Here is an 18,976-nt window from a genome sequence, read left to right on the forward strand (position 1 = left end):
ACAGGTGCTTTATTTCACAGATGTAAATCAGTGTTAATTCACTGTGACGATTTCCCTGTGATATTTTTCTTCAGTGGCTGCTTTTGGCTCCCTCAGATTGAAAAAAGAATGTATATTTTGTTTTTCTGAAACAGGATGAAATTTAATTATATCTTCTCGAAAGCTCTCATTTCACAGTCTGCTTATCAGAGGAAAATGCTGTCAGAGGTAACACTGGAAACGGTCTGACAAGTTATGTGATGTGACTTCAGTGTGAATCCGAAACACGGTGCTCCCCTCCACCTTTCTACAAAATGCTTACAGACAAAATCTCAGAAACTTCGTGAAGTTAAAGGTCGCATAGTTTAGCACGAGAACTGCCTCCGGAAGGCTTTTTTTGGCAGCCGGGTTGTCACAAAGGAGCTTCAGAGGCACTCCTAGGGAACGGTCCCAGCGTGCCAAGCCTCAGCACTTGGTCCTGCCTCCACGGGCAGCTCCTGAGCGCCTCCACGGGCAGCTCCTGGGCGCCTCCACGGGCAGCTCCTGAGCGCATCCTCTGGCACACGGGGGTGGGCAGTGCGGGCAGAACGAAAGGGCAGAGAAACACGGGGAACAGAAGCGATGGCAAAAATTAACGGAACCAAAGTTGAAGGATGTGAAGTAACAAACTGAGTGCTCGGAGTCTGCCTGCTTAAATCAGAGTTAATAATCTAAGGAGCAATTAAAAACGAGAAGCTTGTTTCTAATTTAAAATTCCTGCTTTGATGATGTTTCCTTAAGACAAAATAGACAATTGAGACAGAACTGTCTGAAGCAGCGCCAATAACTCCTTTGCTTCTTACGAGGGAAAATCAGGAGCACTGCATTGTAAATGACTTCAAGCTGCAGGATGCCTCTTCTCAAAGAAAAAGTTTCAAACTTAAATTTAACTAACAGGTTCCTTGGGAGACTGACTGTATTGACCTAGGCACTGTAAAATACATACTGCGAGCAGTAAGAAAGGAATGCTTTAGCACTTGTTTATGATACAGCATGAGGTATTTTCAGCCCTCGTGCAGAAATTAACCAGGATCGTTAGTTAATTAACACCTCACCTTAAAATTGGTCTCGCCTTGCATATTAGGTGCTGATATTTCTTGATGGATGATGAAGAGATTGCGAGCAAAGGTCATGAGGACCCCCTGGAGATCCTCTCCGATTGTTCTGTTAATGATATCCAAACAAATGAGTTTACCAATGATTCCCTTCACATGCCTAAAAACAATCGCCCTCTCATTTGTGCCTGTCTGGTGATGGAATTTAATGAGGATTTTCAATCTCACAAGGTGGCAATCTTCAGGGAGATATGAAAGATGAGGCTCCATTTTAACTTGTCAACAGAAAGGATTTGTGTAATAAATAATTTTTATTAATCAACAGCAGAGGTAAACAGTAAGGTTTCAGTTATTCCAAGTAAAAGACAGTCGTTGAGTTAGGAGTGAAACATCAGAACACTTTAAATACCTGGATTAGTTGTGAAGGACTGTTAATTCTGCCTACAATTTGTGAAGGACATCTAAAAGGCATTTCAGCAGTGTCTGCATTTCTTAGATTGCTGTATCTTTCTCAGAAGTGCAAACGTTACCCTGTGAGGATTTGGGTTCTCAGTGCTACAGACACACTGTCAGGAATAGGACGTCATTCTGAAGAACAGTGCTCCTCGTCTGCTCACTGGAGCTGACAGTAGATCTCCAGTGTAGCAAAGAGGGTTATACAGATGCTTTAGGTATGTTGGTGATGCCCTATCACATTATATCCTAGAAAATTCCACATTAAGATACTGAAATTGCACTGGAAAACTAGTGGAAGACAATCTAGGATCAGAATATATGGCAAATATATGACAGGATTCTTACTAATTTATTATTACAACTGGCAACCCAAGCTGGTGATGCAGGAGGTGGTGGTGTTTTTCACCAAGGGGAGCAACTTCTGAAGTATTATCCTAAAGGAGTCAGAAAGAATGTAGGCAGGATGCAGTATCTCTAACATACGGGCTCTATTTTCCGAGGCACGTGGCTAATAATTAAAGTGAAATCCCTCAGGTGGGGACAACCTCAACAACCTCCAACAGCTCGCAGACTCCTAAAAGGACAGTTTACCAGTGATCTTGTCTTCAGTTTCTCCACATTTATCTTGCATAACTCCCATACTTGCTATCTACCTGTCTCTGCACTCATTCTGTTTTAGCCTCAAGGAAAATTAATGCAATGAAAGACAGCTTTCAGCTGAGTTATTGAGCCAGATCAACTCCCAGAGGTGCAAAAGTACCAAAGTCACTACACTTGTTTGTTTTCTGCATGATTTTTGTTAGCACCCAAGCCAGCACACACTGTGGTGCCTCTCTTTTCAGATCAGCTGTGTTCCCAGCTGCTTATCAGTCTGCATCACTGGCAGTGTTTACTTACATCATTCCCAATCTGCATCGCTGCTGATCGTCATACAATATAAAAACAGTTCCCTGTTTTTCCTGTGAAATAGAAAGACAAATCTGCTTTAATTATTCCTAACGTAGTGATAATTACAACAAATACACTGGACAGTAGATCATCATGTCTAAGAAGTTTGGAATTGTGTGCAATGGATTATTGCTCAGTTAAGTAGATTAATGCTCTAATTATTGTAGAGAATACAATATATTAACTCCATCTAAAAAGAATACAAAGTCCATTTAGTAGGAAATACTTCTGTTCTAGTGCAACAAGAGATGGTCATAAGAACCTTATAACTGTGTAAAGAGACAATTTTTATTATCAAGAGACAAGTTAACCTCTAAAAGCTTTATCCTTGCTTTCATTTAGACGGTGAAAAAGTTTAGATTTTCCTGTTCTTAAATTTTGTTCTGATAAACACTGGGCTGAACTTTTGTTAACCTCTGCTCTGGTTCATCATGGGCCTGAGACTCATGGCTGCACTGGCAACAGCTGTCACATGGCACCATGAGAGGGCTCATGGACAGGTGCCATTCCTGGGGAAAATTCATACTGAGAAAACACAAAACACTCTGTGTTTCCCAATGAAACCTTGTGCCCTGCATCTGAAATCTCTTGCCTGCTCTTCTGTCCTACCTAATACCCTCTACATTCCTTAAACTTTATTATTTTCCTTGTATTATTCTGTTCATAAGCCTTAAGCGCTTCCTTTCCTAGCAGACTGCATTTTCATTTCTTCATGCCTCTCCTGTTCTCCCTTGTCACCTGACCTCTTTGCCTCTGGAGGTGTATTCTATATTATGTGTACACATACAAGTGAAACGGCCTCGTTAGGCCAAGTGCTGTTGTGAAAACCCTGTGCCAGTGTTGTCCTAAGCCCAAGCACAGCCCCGGCTGATGGCTACAATCCTTTTTGCCCACACTGCTGTGCAAATAAACCAGCTAGGAGAGCTTTCTCTCTGTAGTCTCCAGGAGAGCAGTGTCTCACTCTCTGGTGTGCAACTTAGACACGTGGTAACACTCTTCATCCTTGGCTGCTTCCAGACAGAAGCCAAAGCAACAGACATCTCAGTACTGTGCTTTTTCAAGACTCATATCCCAAATGAAGAAAGCTACCAGGTGTTGGTCGTAATACCAGAGTAATTTCTGCAGGAACAGGTGAAGACTTTCACTCAACTTAGAGTTCATTAGTTAGCATCACGATAACAATTTAAAATAAAATTAATGGTGATGAATTCTTGTAAGTCCTCTTGAACATAACTCCAGTCTAAACACACAGCAAGGAGCTAGCTCAGCAGAACACTTTATATTACGCTCACCCATATACTTCAACTTTACCTTTTTCCAAATGGTTTCACAATGTGAGAAGTTACATACAAAAATTATGCAGAATGAATATCGTGATTTATAGTCTTCTTACCTGGAGGTCAAATCCAATACCATGAGCTTTACACATCTGCAGGAGAACACTGTAGTAGATGACTGAAAGACTGGAGTGCCTCAGCTGACTGCTTGCTACTGCATAGCGGCTCCTTCCTGGAGAAGGCTGGAGAGAACAGCACAAGTTTTTCTGTTTTCATGCCATTTTATATCAGAAACTAAGATGATTCTATCTAAATAAAGGTTTTTTTTCCCCTCAGTTTCACTAGTGTAAGCATGAGCTCGGGCCCCTGATTCCTTCTGGAGGAATTCCTGTTTGTAACAATGTCTACTGCACATAGTAGAAATTTTGCATTTCCATGTGGCGAAATTAAATCCTCACCTTACATTGTACACAAACCTGTGTACAGAATTAGAGAATCAGTGACATTTCAAGTGCGTTTCTTCAAGACTGAGCATGTGATCTTTTCCCTGTAAGTGCTCGCCCAAGCTCCGTGACTCCAGGGAGCTGCTCAACTGGTACCAGTGGGTCTGTGCTATGGAGGAAAGTCAGCACAGCATTTGAGTTCAAGCTCAATCAGTGCTTGAGTCTAGGGAATAGAAACGGTGCGTTGCACAGAACTTGATAGAGATGTTCTCCTAAACCAGGGAAGGCTTTTCTGTAACGTTCTTTTGAATGCTGGACTCTCTGTTCGGAGTGGGGATGCTGCACATTGAAGCGTGTAATTTACAGTATTTTCTCCAAAATAATATTTGCTTTGACAGTGACTCATTTAAGTTGACATAGTTGAAATCCTTATATAATACATCTCTGCCTGAAAATTAATCATGTTTATAATATTCTGAGAATTAATAACACCCATTGCTCAAGTCATTAACTTAAAAAAGGAGCTTCCAAAATCTGTTCTCTGCAGTAGGGGACCACAAATAAATGAATGCTTGATAAAATAATCCAAGTAGCAGTTTAACAAGCGTAAACTTGAATGTGGCTGCAATAACACAGAACTATTGTTTAAGGGTTGGCATCAGGTTGATGAGGTGCTTATTTCAGCTACAAAGCATGCATACACATGCATAATGAACTGCAGTATGAATTATTAATGTGTTGCTTATTTAGCCTCATCTGTCTAGAAGATAATGTATCCTAACTATAATGAGTGATTGGTTTTGTACATAATTACAGTAGCAGCAGTATCTAGGAAATTTGTTCTTTCAAAGAAGGATTTCTAAAAATAATATCATCAAACTGAGTTGCTGCTCCATTTTATCAAAATCAAACCTACCAGGATTGAGAATATATAATAAATTAAAAGGGACAGAATCATTATTAACATCATAATTTCACACAAAGTGTTTTACTTAATCATTCATTACAGATCATGTGCTGTAAAAGCATTTGTCTCTTTGTTTGTTTGTTTTTTTTCCCTAAAGATGCTTTTCAGAGAGAGCACTTTTTTATAGTTAACTCTTCAGGAGACAAAAACCTCACAAGTAAGAAGAAAAATAAAGAATATAGTGACAATTTATGTTAATTCTGACAGAATTTTAATTAAAAAAAGTTGCTACTTGATTACTTTTCATTCTAAAACTTGTACTACTGGGACCAATCGTATCTAATTTACTTCTCTCCAACTAAAAGTGGTTACTTGACAAGAACCAATAGATCAAGAGCTCATTAACCTCTGAATTACAGATCCATGGCATTTTTGGAATGGTGCTACATTCTTCCCCTTTGTCAGGAAAAGGGGAGTTTTGACTCTTCAGTCAAAACATGTAAGAGCAGCACCTGTCTTTCTCACACATACCTGCATGCACCTTTTAATCGCTGACTTTCCTAGCGGTCTTTCTGCCCTTTTAGAGGGACAGTCTCTATGTTGAGAAGTCTTAGCAAGTCCTCCACCAATAAACATTTTCATCTCACAGGTCACCATAATAGAAGATAGATGTGTGAGCCACGAAAGCACCCACGATAGGCTGCTAAGGGTTCAAAGCAATATACAAATACCTGCTGTAAACTCACATCCCTGTACGGCACTGATGTGGGCACAAAATCACAGTGCGTGAGCTGAAGGCTCGGATTTCCTCCTGACTGCTTTTTAGTCTCTCCTATAGAGCAGTGCTTTCAGCTCCTCCCTTTTCCTTGCAATTTAGAAACTATTAGTTTTTTCACAACTTGAAAGATATTTATTTAGAAGCTAGTTGCTATCACAGATCAATGTTATTGAGTGCGAAGGATAAATACTCAACTACCCATAGGCATTCAGAAGCTTTATTTTAATTTCTAATGTAACAGTATCCCCTTTATTAGCATCCTAAAACCTAAAAGCAGCAGTTTTACTACTCAGCTCCTTCAGAGCAGTGATCTAGAGCAGATTTTTAACTTTTCAGTAACTTATATTAATAACTTTATTTGTGAGCAAATCACTGCTTACTGTCTTTGTCTCCTTGAGCTGAGTGCATTGGCTTTTCATTTTCCTCGAACCAAGAGGTGTTTCAGAAAGGCCAGAGCAACAATCCAGGTTTCCATCTGACACATACAGTGTGAGCTGAGTCAAGGCCAGCTGGTCACTATAGCACAGGTCAAGGTCTGTTGCCCATACCTGATCAAACACAAACAGGCGCGTTTAAAAAAGAACAAGAAAGGTGAGATTCAGCAGTTGTCATCTATTCCTACGTACATGTTGAAAATGTGTACTTAAGGTTCCCTTGTGCTGGCGCCTGGCCCCAGCAAAACAGTCAGAACTCCCAAGAAACTTCAAAAATAATTTCTCAGTGAGAATTGAAAGGTTAAGGGGAAGACGGATACCTGTGCTACCAAGGTTTTAGCAAGGATTAGTAGAAGTAAATAGATCAACTCAACAGCTGTGAAACCTGCATCACATTAAATAGGTAATTATCTAAATACTAAATATCACACCTGAATTTTTAACTGAAGAATAATTAGGGTTAAATAAAGTCAAACAAATAGGTATTTTTACATAGAAAGAGGGAAGTTCTAGGAGGCAAGGTTTAACTGAGTAAAAGAAGTAGAGAAGAGTGGGATCTGTGTGCAGGAGTACCCCAAACGAGGCACATCCATCCTGCCTGATTACACATTGTTGCACCCTGCAAAGAGGTTGTGGAGTCTCCTCCATGGAGATCTTCCCAGGCGGCCTGGACATGGGCTGTGGGTGTCCCTGCTGGAGCAGGACTTGGAGCAGATGCACCCAGAAGTGCCCCTGACTCAGGCATGCTGTGGTTTGGCAGCTGCAAGCCTGTGAGATCCTGCAAGCCCGTACTAACAGAGCTCAATTCTCAGCCAAGAGCCTGCAATATAAGCAACACAGCATTGGTTTGAGCCTTGCTGACCACAAAGAAGCCCCTTGTCAAGTGGGCAGCATCTGCTCCCCGTGGTTTATTGGAGCCTGTGGGTAGCACAGATGGGTATGAGAGAAGCCCACCCCACCTACATGCAGGTCACACTTGCAGGCAATGGTAGAAATCTCACAGAACCCCCAAGGGGATCTCAAAGTGCTAGAGCCTATGGAAGCCTGCAAGATTAGTGGAGAGTAGGAGAATGGAGCACCACAAATTCTTTCTGTGACTCTCCTCTGCCCCAACTACCTGAGCGTGGCTTTACTCAGGAGTTTTTCCCGTTTAAAAATGCTCGTGCCTACTGTGCCAATGAGAAATGTTAATGCACACAAATATCTGCCCTACAGTGGACCCTTTTAAAACAAATCTAGCAGTGAATGACTTGAATAAGCCTGTGAATGTTAAATGGCATCATTATAAGGATATTAAGAGGTCAGGCAGTCAAGGCCTCTTGGTAAACTGAAGTTAATTTCTGAATCATATTCACATAGTAATGCCCTTTTTATAATGGTGAATAAATCACATCGGTAACAGTTGTTAATAACTAACTGCCAAGTATCTGGTGCTGTATTAAATATCCTATTTGTCAACTTAAATATTTCCTGCTGCACGGTATAAAATGCAAATCGGATGCTAATAGCTGACTTTGCTTAGTAAAAGGGGAATGTTCACCAATTACAGTGCTTAATTTTCTTCAATAATTTATTCTTTATCATCACTTCTGCAAGACAGGAAGGAGCTTTCCTATCAATTTGTACTTTTCCAGTATGTGCTAACGTTTTCAATGAGCTAACATTTTCAATAAGTAGTAATTATAAACTATCCATACAGTAAACAAGTTACATTCATTTCCATAAATATTATCAACAGATCAGCAGTAGCGAACGTGCTTTGAACCTTGTTTCAGTTGGGTTTTGGATTCTTGGTTAAAGTTTTGCCCCCACAAGAGTTGGCTAGGCCACCTGAGGAGAGCAGGGATTATTGCTATCCAAGGGCTGCTCAACTGCACAGAAAAATGAACTAGCCACTCTGAATCCAGAGCTGATACCACACCTGTGCTTCCTGAGCTCAAAGTCAACAGCAGCACTACCTGGAAACTTTGCTGATGCACAGAGAGGCAGAAGGCAAATTAGACTGAAGGTGGACCATAAAGCAGCTGAGGTGGAAAAGCACAGAAGCAAAGATGTAGTGCAACCACAGCACATCTGCATGGGTGAGAACAAAGCCTGTGTTATGACAGTGCATTGAGAATGGGTTGGGCATTTAACAGCAGATAAAGCAAACATAAGCAGTCACTGTCACAGGACAAATTCATTACACCCTGGCAGATTCAGACAAACCACACAGAACGTGGGATAACTTGTATGTTCTGCAAAAGTTACTCAGCAAATCCTGTGTTGTCCCTAACATGGACATCAAGTACCAGGATGCGGACACCTCAGCCTTATACCCTTGCCTGCAGGACTAATGGCTCTCATCAACAGAGTGGTCTGACGGCCCTAATGTGAAACAAGGGAAGATGCCCTTTTCTCCCCTTCCCCCACCTCCTGCCTGATTCTCTCCTTCAACACTGTACAGCTACTAATACCTACTTCAGCATCCAACCCAAGCCCTTCTATAGATATGCGATTAGTCACAGGTGCATTTTACAATAATGATATCATTGCACGTTTTGCTTTCTTAAAAACAAGGGTAGATTTCCACAGCCCTGACCATGATGGGGAGGAAGACAAACATGGCTACAACCCACCTGTCCACCTCCTTTCATTCTGGGCCCGAGCCTGAGGCTGAACCACCCCTGATGCAAGCTAAAGCAGCCAAATGGTCATTAACGCCTGCCAGCTGGGATCACCCCCAAGGAGTCTTTTGCTGGCTCAGGAGTATTGCAGAACACAGTATTGTAGCTACGGCCCTTTCTGTCCTGGATATGTCCCAGACCATCTCTAATACAGAGAGAAAGAAAGGAGGATCAGATGGCATGAGATTTCAGCTTTTTCCTAGCAGGGGATTCCCTTTTGCCACGGAAATCCAGAAGTACCTTTCAAACTGCCTTTGTACTGCTACAAAAACATGAGACACAGGGCCTGGGCAACTTCATGTTCACGAGACTGGAACAAGATAATTTTTTTTCAATTTCTTTAGTTCGAAGGCAAGCCAGATCATTAGTAGTTAGCTGATCAAATTCTTCAATGGAATGATTTCTAAGTCTCTCTTCAGTTCGTGAAGGTCATAAGTGCTCTTTGCAAAATTACAGCAGTTAATAACAGGCAATGTTTCTGGTAGTCTCAAGCAAGGATGGAAGACCTGAGTCTGGCTGGTGGAGCCGTGAGAAGACAAGAGCTATACAGCTGCTTTATAGTGCTCTTATTCTGGAACTGGCAGTGGACATCTGTTTGCTGGCTCTATTAGTCTGGCATCTTTCACCAATAATAGATCAATATACGTTCCCAAATGGAAAGAGGTAGCTCATTATATCATACTAAGCACATGTTGGCCATATTGAAGTTAGCAGGTGTCCCTTGGGTGTAATGACCTAAAATTAATTGTAATAAACAAAGAAAAAAGCACCAGAATCCCTTCTATCCGTGTCTAAAGGATTCTAATTAGGTAGACTCCACAGTTGATGACTTCTCATTTTCTATGAAGAAGTTACCAGCCTCATGCCAAAATCACATATAGCCACTGCTTTGCAAGTGCTCTTTGGCATGCAGAGCATTAACCAAAATCAGCACAGCCAGAGCTGCGGTCAGCAGATGTGGAGACGAACTGAGGGAAACCTCTCATGTTAGAGTAGGGATGGGTAGAGTGATGCTGTGAAACAAGCAGGATGAGACACTGCTATCTGTAACAGACAACTGAAAAATCTGCTAATAGGGACGTGCAAAAAAACAACAGAAACAATTCCTTAGAAACATCAGCATCACCCTTTTTGTGGCATGTAGTTTTCAAAGCAGTCCAACAGCTCCACAGAGCTAGCGCAGGCAGAACAGACATAGCAGAAGCGCTTTGGGCAGCTCCCTGAGCAGAGCAGGCAGAAAGTTCATTTGGGTTCAACCTACTGCACCTACTGCATTTCAGCATGATTTTCTTCAAAGTAACACAAAGCAAGTGCCAAAAGTGTCTAGAACGCCTTGAAAATCTGAGCTGGGGGTTTGCTGCCTGTTGGATTGTTGTTGTTTTATGTTATGAATATATCTCTGTGGTTTAGAAAGCGATGTCTGTGAGGTCAGGCAGTTAATAACCAGCTGAATTATCGTCTCCTCCAGGAAATCAGGAGCCATTAGTAGAAGGCCTGTGCAAGGGTCAAGTGTAAGTAAAGCTAAAACAGTGATGCAGTCTCACAGCTTAACAAATATCTGATATGTGGGTCTCTCCTCCTTATTTCAGGATGTACCCAGTAAGGCATCCTTGTAAGGCTGCATGGCAAGTTAGCATAGCTTACACAGCTTTAACTTGAGATGTGGGGACTTCTGGAACACCTACGTGTTCAGAAATCAAACTGAAGCAGAGCGCTTTTGTGAAGTCCGGAAGAGGTACTTGATTTTTCAAACAAAGGAGAGTTCAGAGGTAACCAGATTTGTGTTTTTATGCTGATTTACGATCATAAAGAAAAAGTAGAGGGCACGGGTTAAGATTTTAGATCTCAAAAGTGGTTTTAGATAAATCCGTGCTAAAAGAGCAGCTAAAAGCACATCCTGCACATCCGTCATGACTTACTGGCTGTTTTTCCAGGCTGGAGCTGCTGCGCTCGTGGTTAAGACATCTCCAGTGACTAAAGTCACAGTGATAGTGTAATTCTTTACAACCACCGTAAAAATGCTTTAGCTTTAAAACATAAACTTAAGAAAGAAAGGAAACATAAATTCTTAAACAGCTGCTAAATTATAGCTTTTCTTTATCCAGTATAATTGTTTTTATCTGCATCGAGTATCGATGTCTGCGTTATTGTAAAGAGCACACCTGCTATTTTTAAAGAAGCGGTTGAATGACACTGTAAAAACGTCAGTGAGTAAAATATTAACTCTGCTGGGGTGTTGAAAATAGAGTTCCTTCGGTGACTTCTACAACACCCAGCACGACTGCTCAGAGCAGCAGCGGTGCGGGCAGGATCCGAGGCGGCCGCCATCTGGTGGCTGCTGCCGGCATGCAGTGGTGCAGCCGGAGAACTTCAGCTCTTGGGCCCGAGCACCAAAATCTGCCCTGCTCGATTCAAAACTGCAAGGCGGTTAAGGAGAAAACTGCAGCTCTTGTTTGAAAATAACACCGCTGAATTCTGTGAGGAGAAAGAAAAAAAAAAAAAAACAACGGGAGTAATTTTGGGATGCATGTGTGAATACAGAAGAATGCATCCCTCAAAGCATTAATTAAACACTGGTTCCAGAGCTGACTGATGAGCCACACAGAGCACATCTCATCTCTAACAGAATCCCACGAGATCTTCTTCCCCACAGTTTCGCTGGAGTTACTTCCACTTCGTAGTGTCCTTTGAAGACTTCTCTTTTGTGGGTCAGTGCTATCCCTTTGCTCCTTACCAAGCAACATAACTCGGTGCTCTTTTGCTATTGCTGCAAAAGGTACGGGGCTGTGTAATCCATCTGACCGCTACAAAAGGTGACTCAAAACCATGCTACTCCAGATTACCTGACCACACATGTACGGATGTAAGTTTGTGCATTCCAGCAGCTCAACGAAACAAACTTATTCAGGTGCAGCTCCGTGACGAGCTGGGAGCAGAAAAGCTTCTAGTCAATACTACGCAGTGCTTTACTTCAAAGGGTCAAGGCCGTGCTCCTAAAGATCAGTCTGAGAATGGAGTGGGAGGCAGAAGTGACTCGATCCACATCACACAGCTCATGCTTCCCCTCAGACACTGGAAACGCCGCGCATCCATGTCCCTCCCCCTGGGGAACACAGCGATGTAACAGCAACGTGTAGAAGGAAACAACAACACGTCGAGGGGATTTGCTTGCTAACAATCGCAATCTTTTAAAATGCTATAAGCAATGCCTTGTTGCTCACATCAAATTTATGCTACATGGCATTTAGATTTTTAAAGACTTCCAGAGTGAAGAGCCTTAAATCGAACTATGTGCCAATCTGTCTTCTGCTCCAGAGTCCCCTTTGTGGGAGCATGCAGGGTGAGCACGTGTGAGGCCAGGTACTGCAGCATGCAGCTGCTCCGTCTGCAAAGGCAGAAAGATGGTCTCACTTACTTGGCCCTTCACATTCCTTAAAGAGTTGTATTTATGTGGCGTGTAACTTTACAAAGGATTCAGGGATTTTTAAGTATTTAAATACTCAGACTGTACTGGTAACAGATGTTCAATGATATATTCAATTTTTAGCTTTACTGAAGATATCATGTATCAGTTGATATTTTCCATAAAATATAACTTTGAAAGAATGCCTGAGTATACTACACTTCCAGGAAATGTATCTGAGCCTTTCAGCTACTGCATTAAAACGGGCACTTCTGAAATTAGTAGCAAATGTTCTGGGAGTCTAATAGGATTTCTTGTTTGCCAAAAAAAATAGTGCTTTCAGGAGCACAATCTTTTGTGTAATCTCTCTCTCACAAGACAGATGGCATCATTAATTGCCTCTGTAACTAGTTAAATTTAAAAACCTGTGCTTAAATAATGTTAAAGTTGTGGTACATGCTGACAAACAGGAAATGCTAAGGTAGAATCAGTCAGAAAGAAGGGAAGAAAGCCAAGGCAGAACAGAAAGGAATTGTAGAAGACCACAATAAACACTGATTGATTTAATACGTCCTTGTTCGTGCCAGGAAATGTCACAACTTCAGTGATGTAGGAAGCATTTCTGCGTTTTGGTGAACTCCTAAATTGATCAAAGCAATTGGCAAAACTCCCACTGACTTCAGTGGGTGAAGGTGTCACCTCTTGATCTTTATAAAGCAACTTTACATGGAAGTTATTTGATATGGCTCATCTACAGTTCTGATGACAATGCCCATGTAAATACATTTTGGCATTCAAACTTTACTGCAATCTGTATTTCAAAGCTAACATTATTCTGTTTCTCTGGTTTACCACAGTCATAGCGGAATCATTTACCAAAAGCCCCATTTTAGCCTTCTTTGTGCTTAAGATGGAATACAATTATCACAGCTCTGCCAAAGAGCCAGGCTTTTGCCAGTGGATACCATATGCTAACTCGTGGGTTTTAAATACAAGCCCTGTGTTTAAAACCTTTTCTCACACCATACAGGCCATGGTTTTCAGGCGTCCAGGAGAAACAGACACCTAAATGGATTTGAGTGCATATGGACAGGCATCTTTTGAAAGTCCAGCTACGCAGCATTGTTTATCCCATGAAGAAGAGACATGTTCCCTTTTACAGTTAAACAGTTTCTCTAACAGTAAAAGTCCTAACTGAAGATTGTAGAAGACAACAAACTAGCTCAGATAAGTAGGTGAATGCACAAACAATAACAGAAGACCTAAAAACCAAGGAGATGCCTTGGGAATAAAATAAGTAATTGAGACTTAATGCAGAGATCTTAAATTCGCATCTGCATGCAAATGCCCATTTTGAATTTGTAAATACCACTATCCATCACCAACAGTAAACATTTCACTTTATTTAAAAAGGATCTCACTTTCTTTAGTCTTCAAACACAAGGCCACTACTCAAATACTGAAAGCTCAGCCTCCTCACCCAGATCTTATTTTACTTTTAGTCTGGCATGGTGCTTTCCATTTGTACATCTGTCTTAACATTCAAGCCTTTTGGCCAGTACCAACCAAATTTGCAATAAAGTAGTAATTTCAAATATATGAATCTCCCATGAGATTCCTAAAATAGGCAGCTGGGTAGGGGAAAAAAGCCTTTCTGGGGAGTTGCAATGGGAAAGGCTGTGGGGTGACTTCAGCTGGAGAACATGTGGGAACGTAATTTAAGGTATGAATCTATGGGAAACCTGGCTTCACTGTTCTGAAGTTCATTCTGTTTAAAAATAAAACCACTTAAGTATTCAAAAATGCCCTTTATTTGCTTTTCCCGGCATCTGACTTGTGAAAGAACTTAATAGATCACATTATGACAAGGAAATCTGACCTTATAAATCAAACAAATGCCAGGTTACTGTAGCATAGAAACACGCAAGATGAATATTTGGTACAAACTGTGATCAAAACTGATCATCAGATTCGTGCCAGAGGCTACATTACAGTCAGACTAGATGATCTTAGTGGTGTCTTCCAATCATAATAATTCTGCAGTTATTTCTTTAGATCCATTCTCTTACCTATTTGTTCCTTGGCATTGAAAGCAGAGTGTGCTGGGACAGTGGCCACCACTCCTCTGCTTCCCTGCCATCCACTGCAGGCAGCAGCAGATTCTGGAGTCAATACCCTTCTGCTGCCTTGATTTATTACATTATTTTTTATGTTGTCAAAAGTTCTGATACAGCAGACTGTGGTTTTACTGACGGGCTTGTAAATACTGGCAGGAAGTACTAGGGTCACTTGAATGGTTCTGATTCTGCCATTTAAAAGACCCCATTACTCATCCACACAGAACACTCTCCTGGGCAGGATTCCACGGCAGCATTAATTTAATCCCTTCCATTTTGCTTAGTTATGTCTGTTGTAAGTCACATAGTTCACCACTCCAAAACTACGCTGCTTTCCTAGAAGCATTTTCCTTTCTAGGAAATTTGAGGTGCTAACCTTGAAATATCATAATTTAAAATGCTCTATTGGATAGTCCAGACCCCTCAAAACTCATCTCTTCCCACATCAGTGCAACATGTGCCCATGAGGTGAAGCTTTCAGGACTGGAGAAACCACGCTGTCAGACAGTACTAGAAAACTGAATTTCCTATCATGTCACACAGTACCTGGATTTGCTGATCTTCTACAAAAACAGTCTGAAATCCTCTAAAGCAAACAAATTACTAACTGCACGCACATTTGCGCTGCAGCAGAAAGTGGTGTGTGGCCTCAGGCTGGAATGACATCTCACACTGCTCTGTGAGGTGCTGAGGACTCCTATACTATGCATACAAAGGCTTCTCAGCTTCACAAGGCTGAGGATAAAACCTTCCAGAGCCTGTGCAGCACAGGTAGAAGCCCTGCCACCACCATCCTATTTGCCAGAAGGAACCGTCAATATAATTTCTTCTCAAAGAAGAAATCTTTTTCTTTCTTCTTCATCCTCAAATTGTATCTTATAGATACTGTATTCTTATAGAGACACAGGCTTATTCAAAATCAATCCCTACAATTATTCTTTTGCAGAGCAAAATACAAGAGATTTGGAACATTTAGAAACTAAAATACTCTGTGTGTTCTTTGCTATGAATCATCAGCTTAGTGCAGGATGACGTTATTTTTGGAGAAAACGCTCACTGGAAGAAGTATAAATATTTTCTTCTCATCCAGCTTTGCAAGAAGCCCTTCAGGCTTTGTCACGTTGTTTCTCTTTGAGTGAAACATTTAAAAGGTTCCTCAGGTCCAAGGGGCAGAGCAGGTCTAAATTTTTGTTATTGTTAAAATAATCACCGGCTCTACTTAGCTCAACGTGCCTCCTCCTCTCCTTGGAGGAGAAATAAAGTGTTCAAAAGGGCAAAGTTTTTTCTGGATAACAGTTTGGAGTCAAGTAGGAAAGCAGGCGTTTCCCCATCTCACAGGGACGTTATGAGACATCGCATCCGATCCACTCACCTGCTGTTCCATTGTTTGTGGATGGATGAAAGTCACAAAATCAACTGAGAAGTAACCAAGCACTCCTTTCGATTTACAGGCTTCTCCAATTTTTAAGCAGAGCGAATTAAGAACTGCTGGATCAACAGAACTTTGGGGAATGGTAGTGCCAGATGATCGCAGAGGTCCGTCAGCATGGAGCTGGTCTCCTGACGACACTACTTTTATGTCGCCCGTAGGCTCTATCAGCATATCCACTGTAAGGTTTGTGACATTTTCTGAGAGTGGGAAGGCTTCTATCACACCACCTAGCAAGAAATGAATTAGCAGTTAAGCTAGTAATCAAATTCACATGTGATGCTCTTCAGAGTGCACAGAATGAAACCATCCAGCTCCTATTGTGCTCAGACATTGCAAGGAGGACTGCTATGGAGATACAGCAAGTAAAGAAATGCAATAGGAGCAGCATACCACAAATCTTTTGAAGAGAAAGATCTCCTCTACATTCTCCATGAACTGCTCAACCAGTGGCTTTTGATCTGCAGATCCTTTGCAAGCAGTTCCAAACCTGAACTATATCACATATCTGATAGGAAGAATATGCTCTTGGGCAATATGGTGACCTTTGGGCTGTCTGACAGCACAGCCCAAAGAGCAGTGAAATGACATTATTGGGACCTTTGGTGAGTGGTATCTCCTGCTGGGAAGTCATCTTGGAGATTGCCACCCATACAATGGTCTGAGATGCATCGCCTGCCTTTTAGTATTCATCCACGTAAGGATCTTGGTACATAGAAGAGCTGACAACTTCTAGCATGGTTGTCTGTAGGAAAATCACAAGTGTTCTGGCTTGGTGTTCTGGATTTGCCATAACTGAATGCAACGCCACAAGCTAAGGATAAACTCATATGTAACAAAAAAACTGCTTTTATGTTAATTGGCACCGTTTTTCCCCCAAATATGTTCAAAGCTTTGCCTCACTTTTGTCTCTTCCACAGAAAAAGGGATGTACAAAACGTGTATATCCACAGCATAAGGAACAGTGGGCAGAAATCATAGGAAATTACCACCCTAAACACAAACACTGCACTTCTTCAGCCTAAAATTTGGCGTGAAAATACAGGCACAAAACCACGTCAACAGAGGATGCTAGCGTATCTCCAACACGCTGATTTGCAGAGTCCAAGCGGCAGTTTGCTTTGCACTGCCTGTAATGGACAAACCTGGGCTCCCTTCTGAGCTCCTCATCAGTTGGATGCTGCAAAAGTGCCATGGCAGAGTTAACACACGAAGCGCTGATGAGGCCTCAGCACCACGCAAACGGAACTTTCAGCTCTCAGACTGGAACTAACCCAGGATTAAGAAGCTGATTCTTATTGAGTCAGAATTGTGTGAGAAAGGTAAGCCAGGATTAAAACAGGTTAAATTCTTCAACGAGATGTACGACTGATAGAATAGTCGCCTACAATTCATTCGCAAATGAACGTTTGAAGCGTAATGGAGAAATAAAAGGAGATAAATATTTAAATGGGTCCAAGATTAACAAGAATATGGCATACAATATGGTATAATTACTCCTTATAACACTTAACAGCGACTTTGCAGTCTTATTTACCTTGACTAAGAAATGTTTGGAGGAATTTTTCCCATGTAGGGAATCGTTTCTCATTGACTGGCTGTACGTGCTGTGCTAAAAGGCCCGGCAGCTCCTGGGAGATCTTCACCAAAGCTGGCTCCTGCAGAAACAAATTAAATAGAACCACAAGCAATTTTACTACAGAAATGAAAACTGCTTGTGGGGTGATTAAAAACCAGGCCTCCAACAGGCAAAAAAAAAAAAAAAAATGTGGTTACTGTTTACCCACAGTCAGGAATCCTTTCTTTAATTTTTCTGCTTACTACTCTTCCCTCCTATTGCAAATTGTTCTTCTCTGAAAGACAGTTCCACCCCCCGCCTTCAGCGTAGCATCTATTTCATTATAATTTATATCAATAATTTGATCTGGCAACTGAAAATGCTAAGCACTTGGTAACTGCTTAGTGATCAATACCAGCAGTCAATAACTTCTACACTGTTTATATTTTGAAACTGAGCACACTGAAATAGTCACATACACCAGACATACTGTTACTGGCTCTTTATGTTTAAGCTGTTTTATAAGTGCAAACACTCTCTAGTTGCAATAAATAAATAAATGAGGGAAAAATCAAACACAAGTTTTTAAAACGTTTCATTCTCCAGCTTGTAACAAATTTAGAGCTGTATTTGTGCCTTTATCTATGGTATAATTTGATCAGTCATATTACAGATGATAAACTGCATTTTCCTTGTGTTAAGTTCTTCGCTATGCTATCACACAAACGAACCAACCCCATTAAATACAGAAACTAACTGCACTGCTTTTACTGCTCAGCACCGTCCCAGAAGTACACAAGCATATAAAGTGCAAGGACCCTGACTCTATTGCTTCGGGCTCCTTTCCTTGCTGCTTCATAAGCATTCTCCTGCTTCCCTTGGGTCTCTTTGCTTCTATTTTGCATCCTCTCTCTCTAGCATCCTGTGCTTCAGAAGATGACCAACTCTTCCTCTGATCTTGGCACCGTCCTAAGCCACAGTCATGCTATCAGGAGCTCTGGAGGAACATGATAAAACCTTATGGCTAACATCTAGGAACTGAAAAAAGAGAAACATTCTCTTTTCACACATCAATGAATTTAAAGAGATCGGCTTTGTCACAAAGTACATAATGTAATGCAACCAAAAATACAAATTGATAATAACCTTGCTGCAATTTATCTAACAGAATGAGGCGGATGTGCCAATACTGAAGGGATAGATTCCACGTATAGCAGACCTAGATACATCTTGTTCCTGGGCACAGTCTGCCTGTGAGACTTTGGAAGGTGACTTTCTTATGGGCTGTCCAGCCACAAAAAGGGGGGCAGGGCTCCTTTGCCCTCAATGAGGAACTGGTGGTGATCACTGTGGTCTCCTATCATACACTGCAGACAAAGAAAGTGGTTAACTTTAAATACCTCAGAGAAAAATGTTAAGAAATAGCTTAAGTCAGTACACCCATATACTAAATACATATAAGTTTACAGCAAAGACAAAGGACCACA

At 41.4% G+C, this 18,976-nt stretch overlaps 1 protein-coding gene across 3 annotated transcripts in view; it reads right to left on the bottom strand.

Annotated features, from left to right (window-relative positions):
- The window catches only part of IQCH (IQ motif containing H), a 70,658-nt gene that overhangs the window by 632 nt on the left and 51,050 nt on the right, over positions 1 to 18,976 (bottom strand). For 2 of the 3 annotated variants that reach the window (XM_042824196.1, XM_042824195.1), the window contains 6 exons: positions 17,469 to 17,589; positions 15,875 to 16,161; positions 6,263 to 6,430; positions 3,871 to 3,996; positions 2,427 to 2,488; positions 1,074 to 1,182 (listed from right to left, as the gene is read on the bottom strand). In XM_042824196.1, the coding sequence (XP_042680130.1) occupies positions 1,074 to 1,182; positions 2,427 to 2,488; positions 3,871 to 3,996; positions 6,263 to 6,430; positions 15,875 to 16,161; positions 17,469 to 17,589 (873 nt within the window). The remainder of the gene's footprint in view (positions 1 to 1,073; positions 1,183 to 2,426; positions 2,489 to 3,870; positions 3,997 to 6,262; positions 6,431 to 15,874; positions 16,162 to 17,468; positions 17,590 to 18,976) is intronic. The other variant, XM_042824197.1, reaches the window with a different exon arrangement.

The sequence above is a fragment of the Centrocercus urophasianus genome, unplaced genomic scaffold (assembly GCF_019232065.1).
Source record: "Centrocercus urophasianus isolate 14NV4802_14NV808 unplaced genomic scaffold, USGS_Curo_1.0 seq_23, whole genome shotgun sequence".
In the NCBI taxonomy this organism is placed as follows: domain Eukaryota; kingdom Metazoa; phylum Chordata; class Aves; order Galliformes; family Phasianidae; genus Centrocercus; species Centrocercus urophasianus.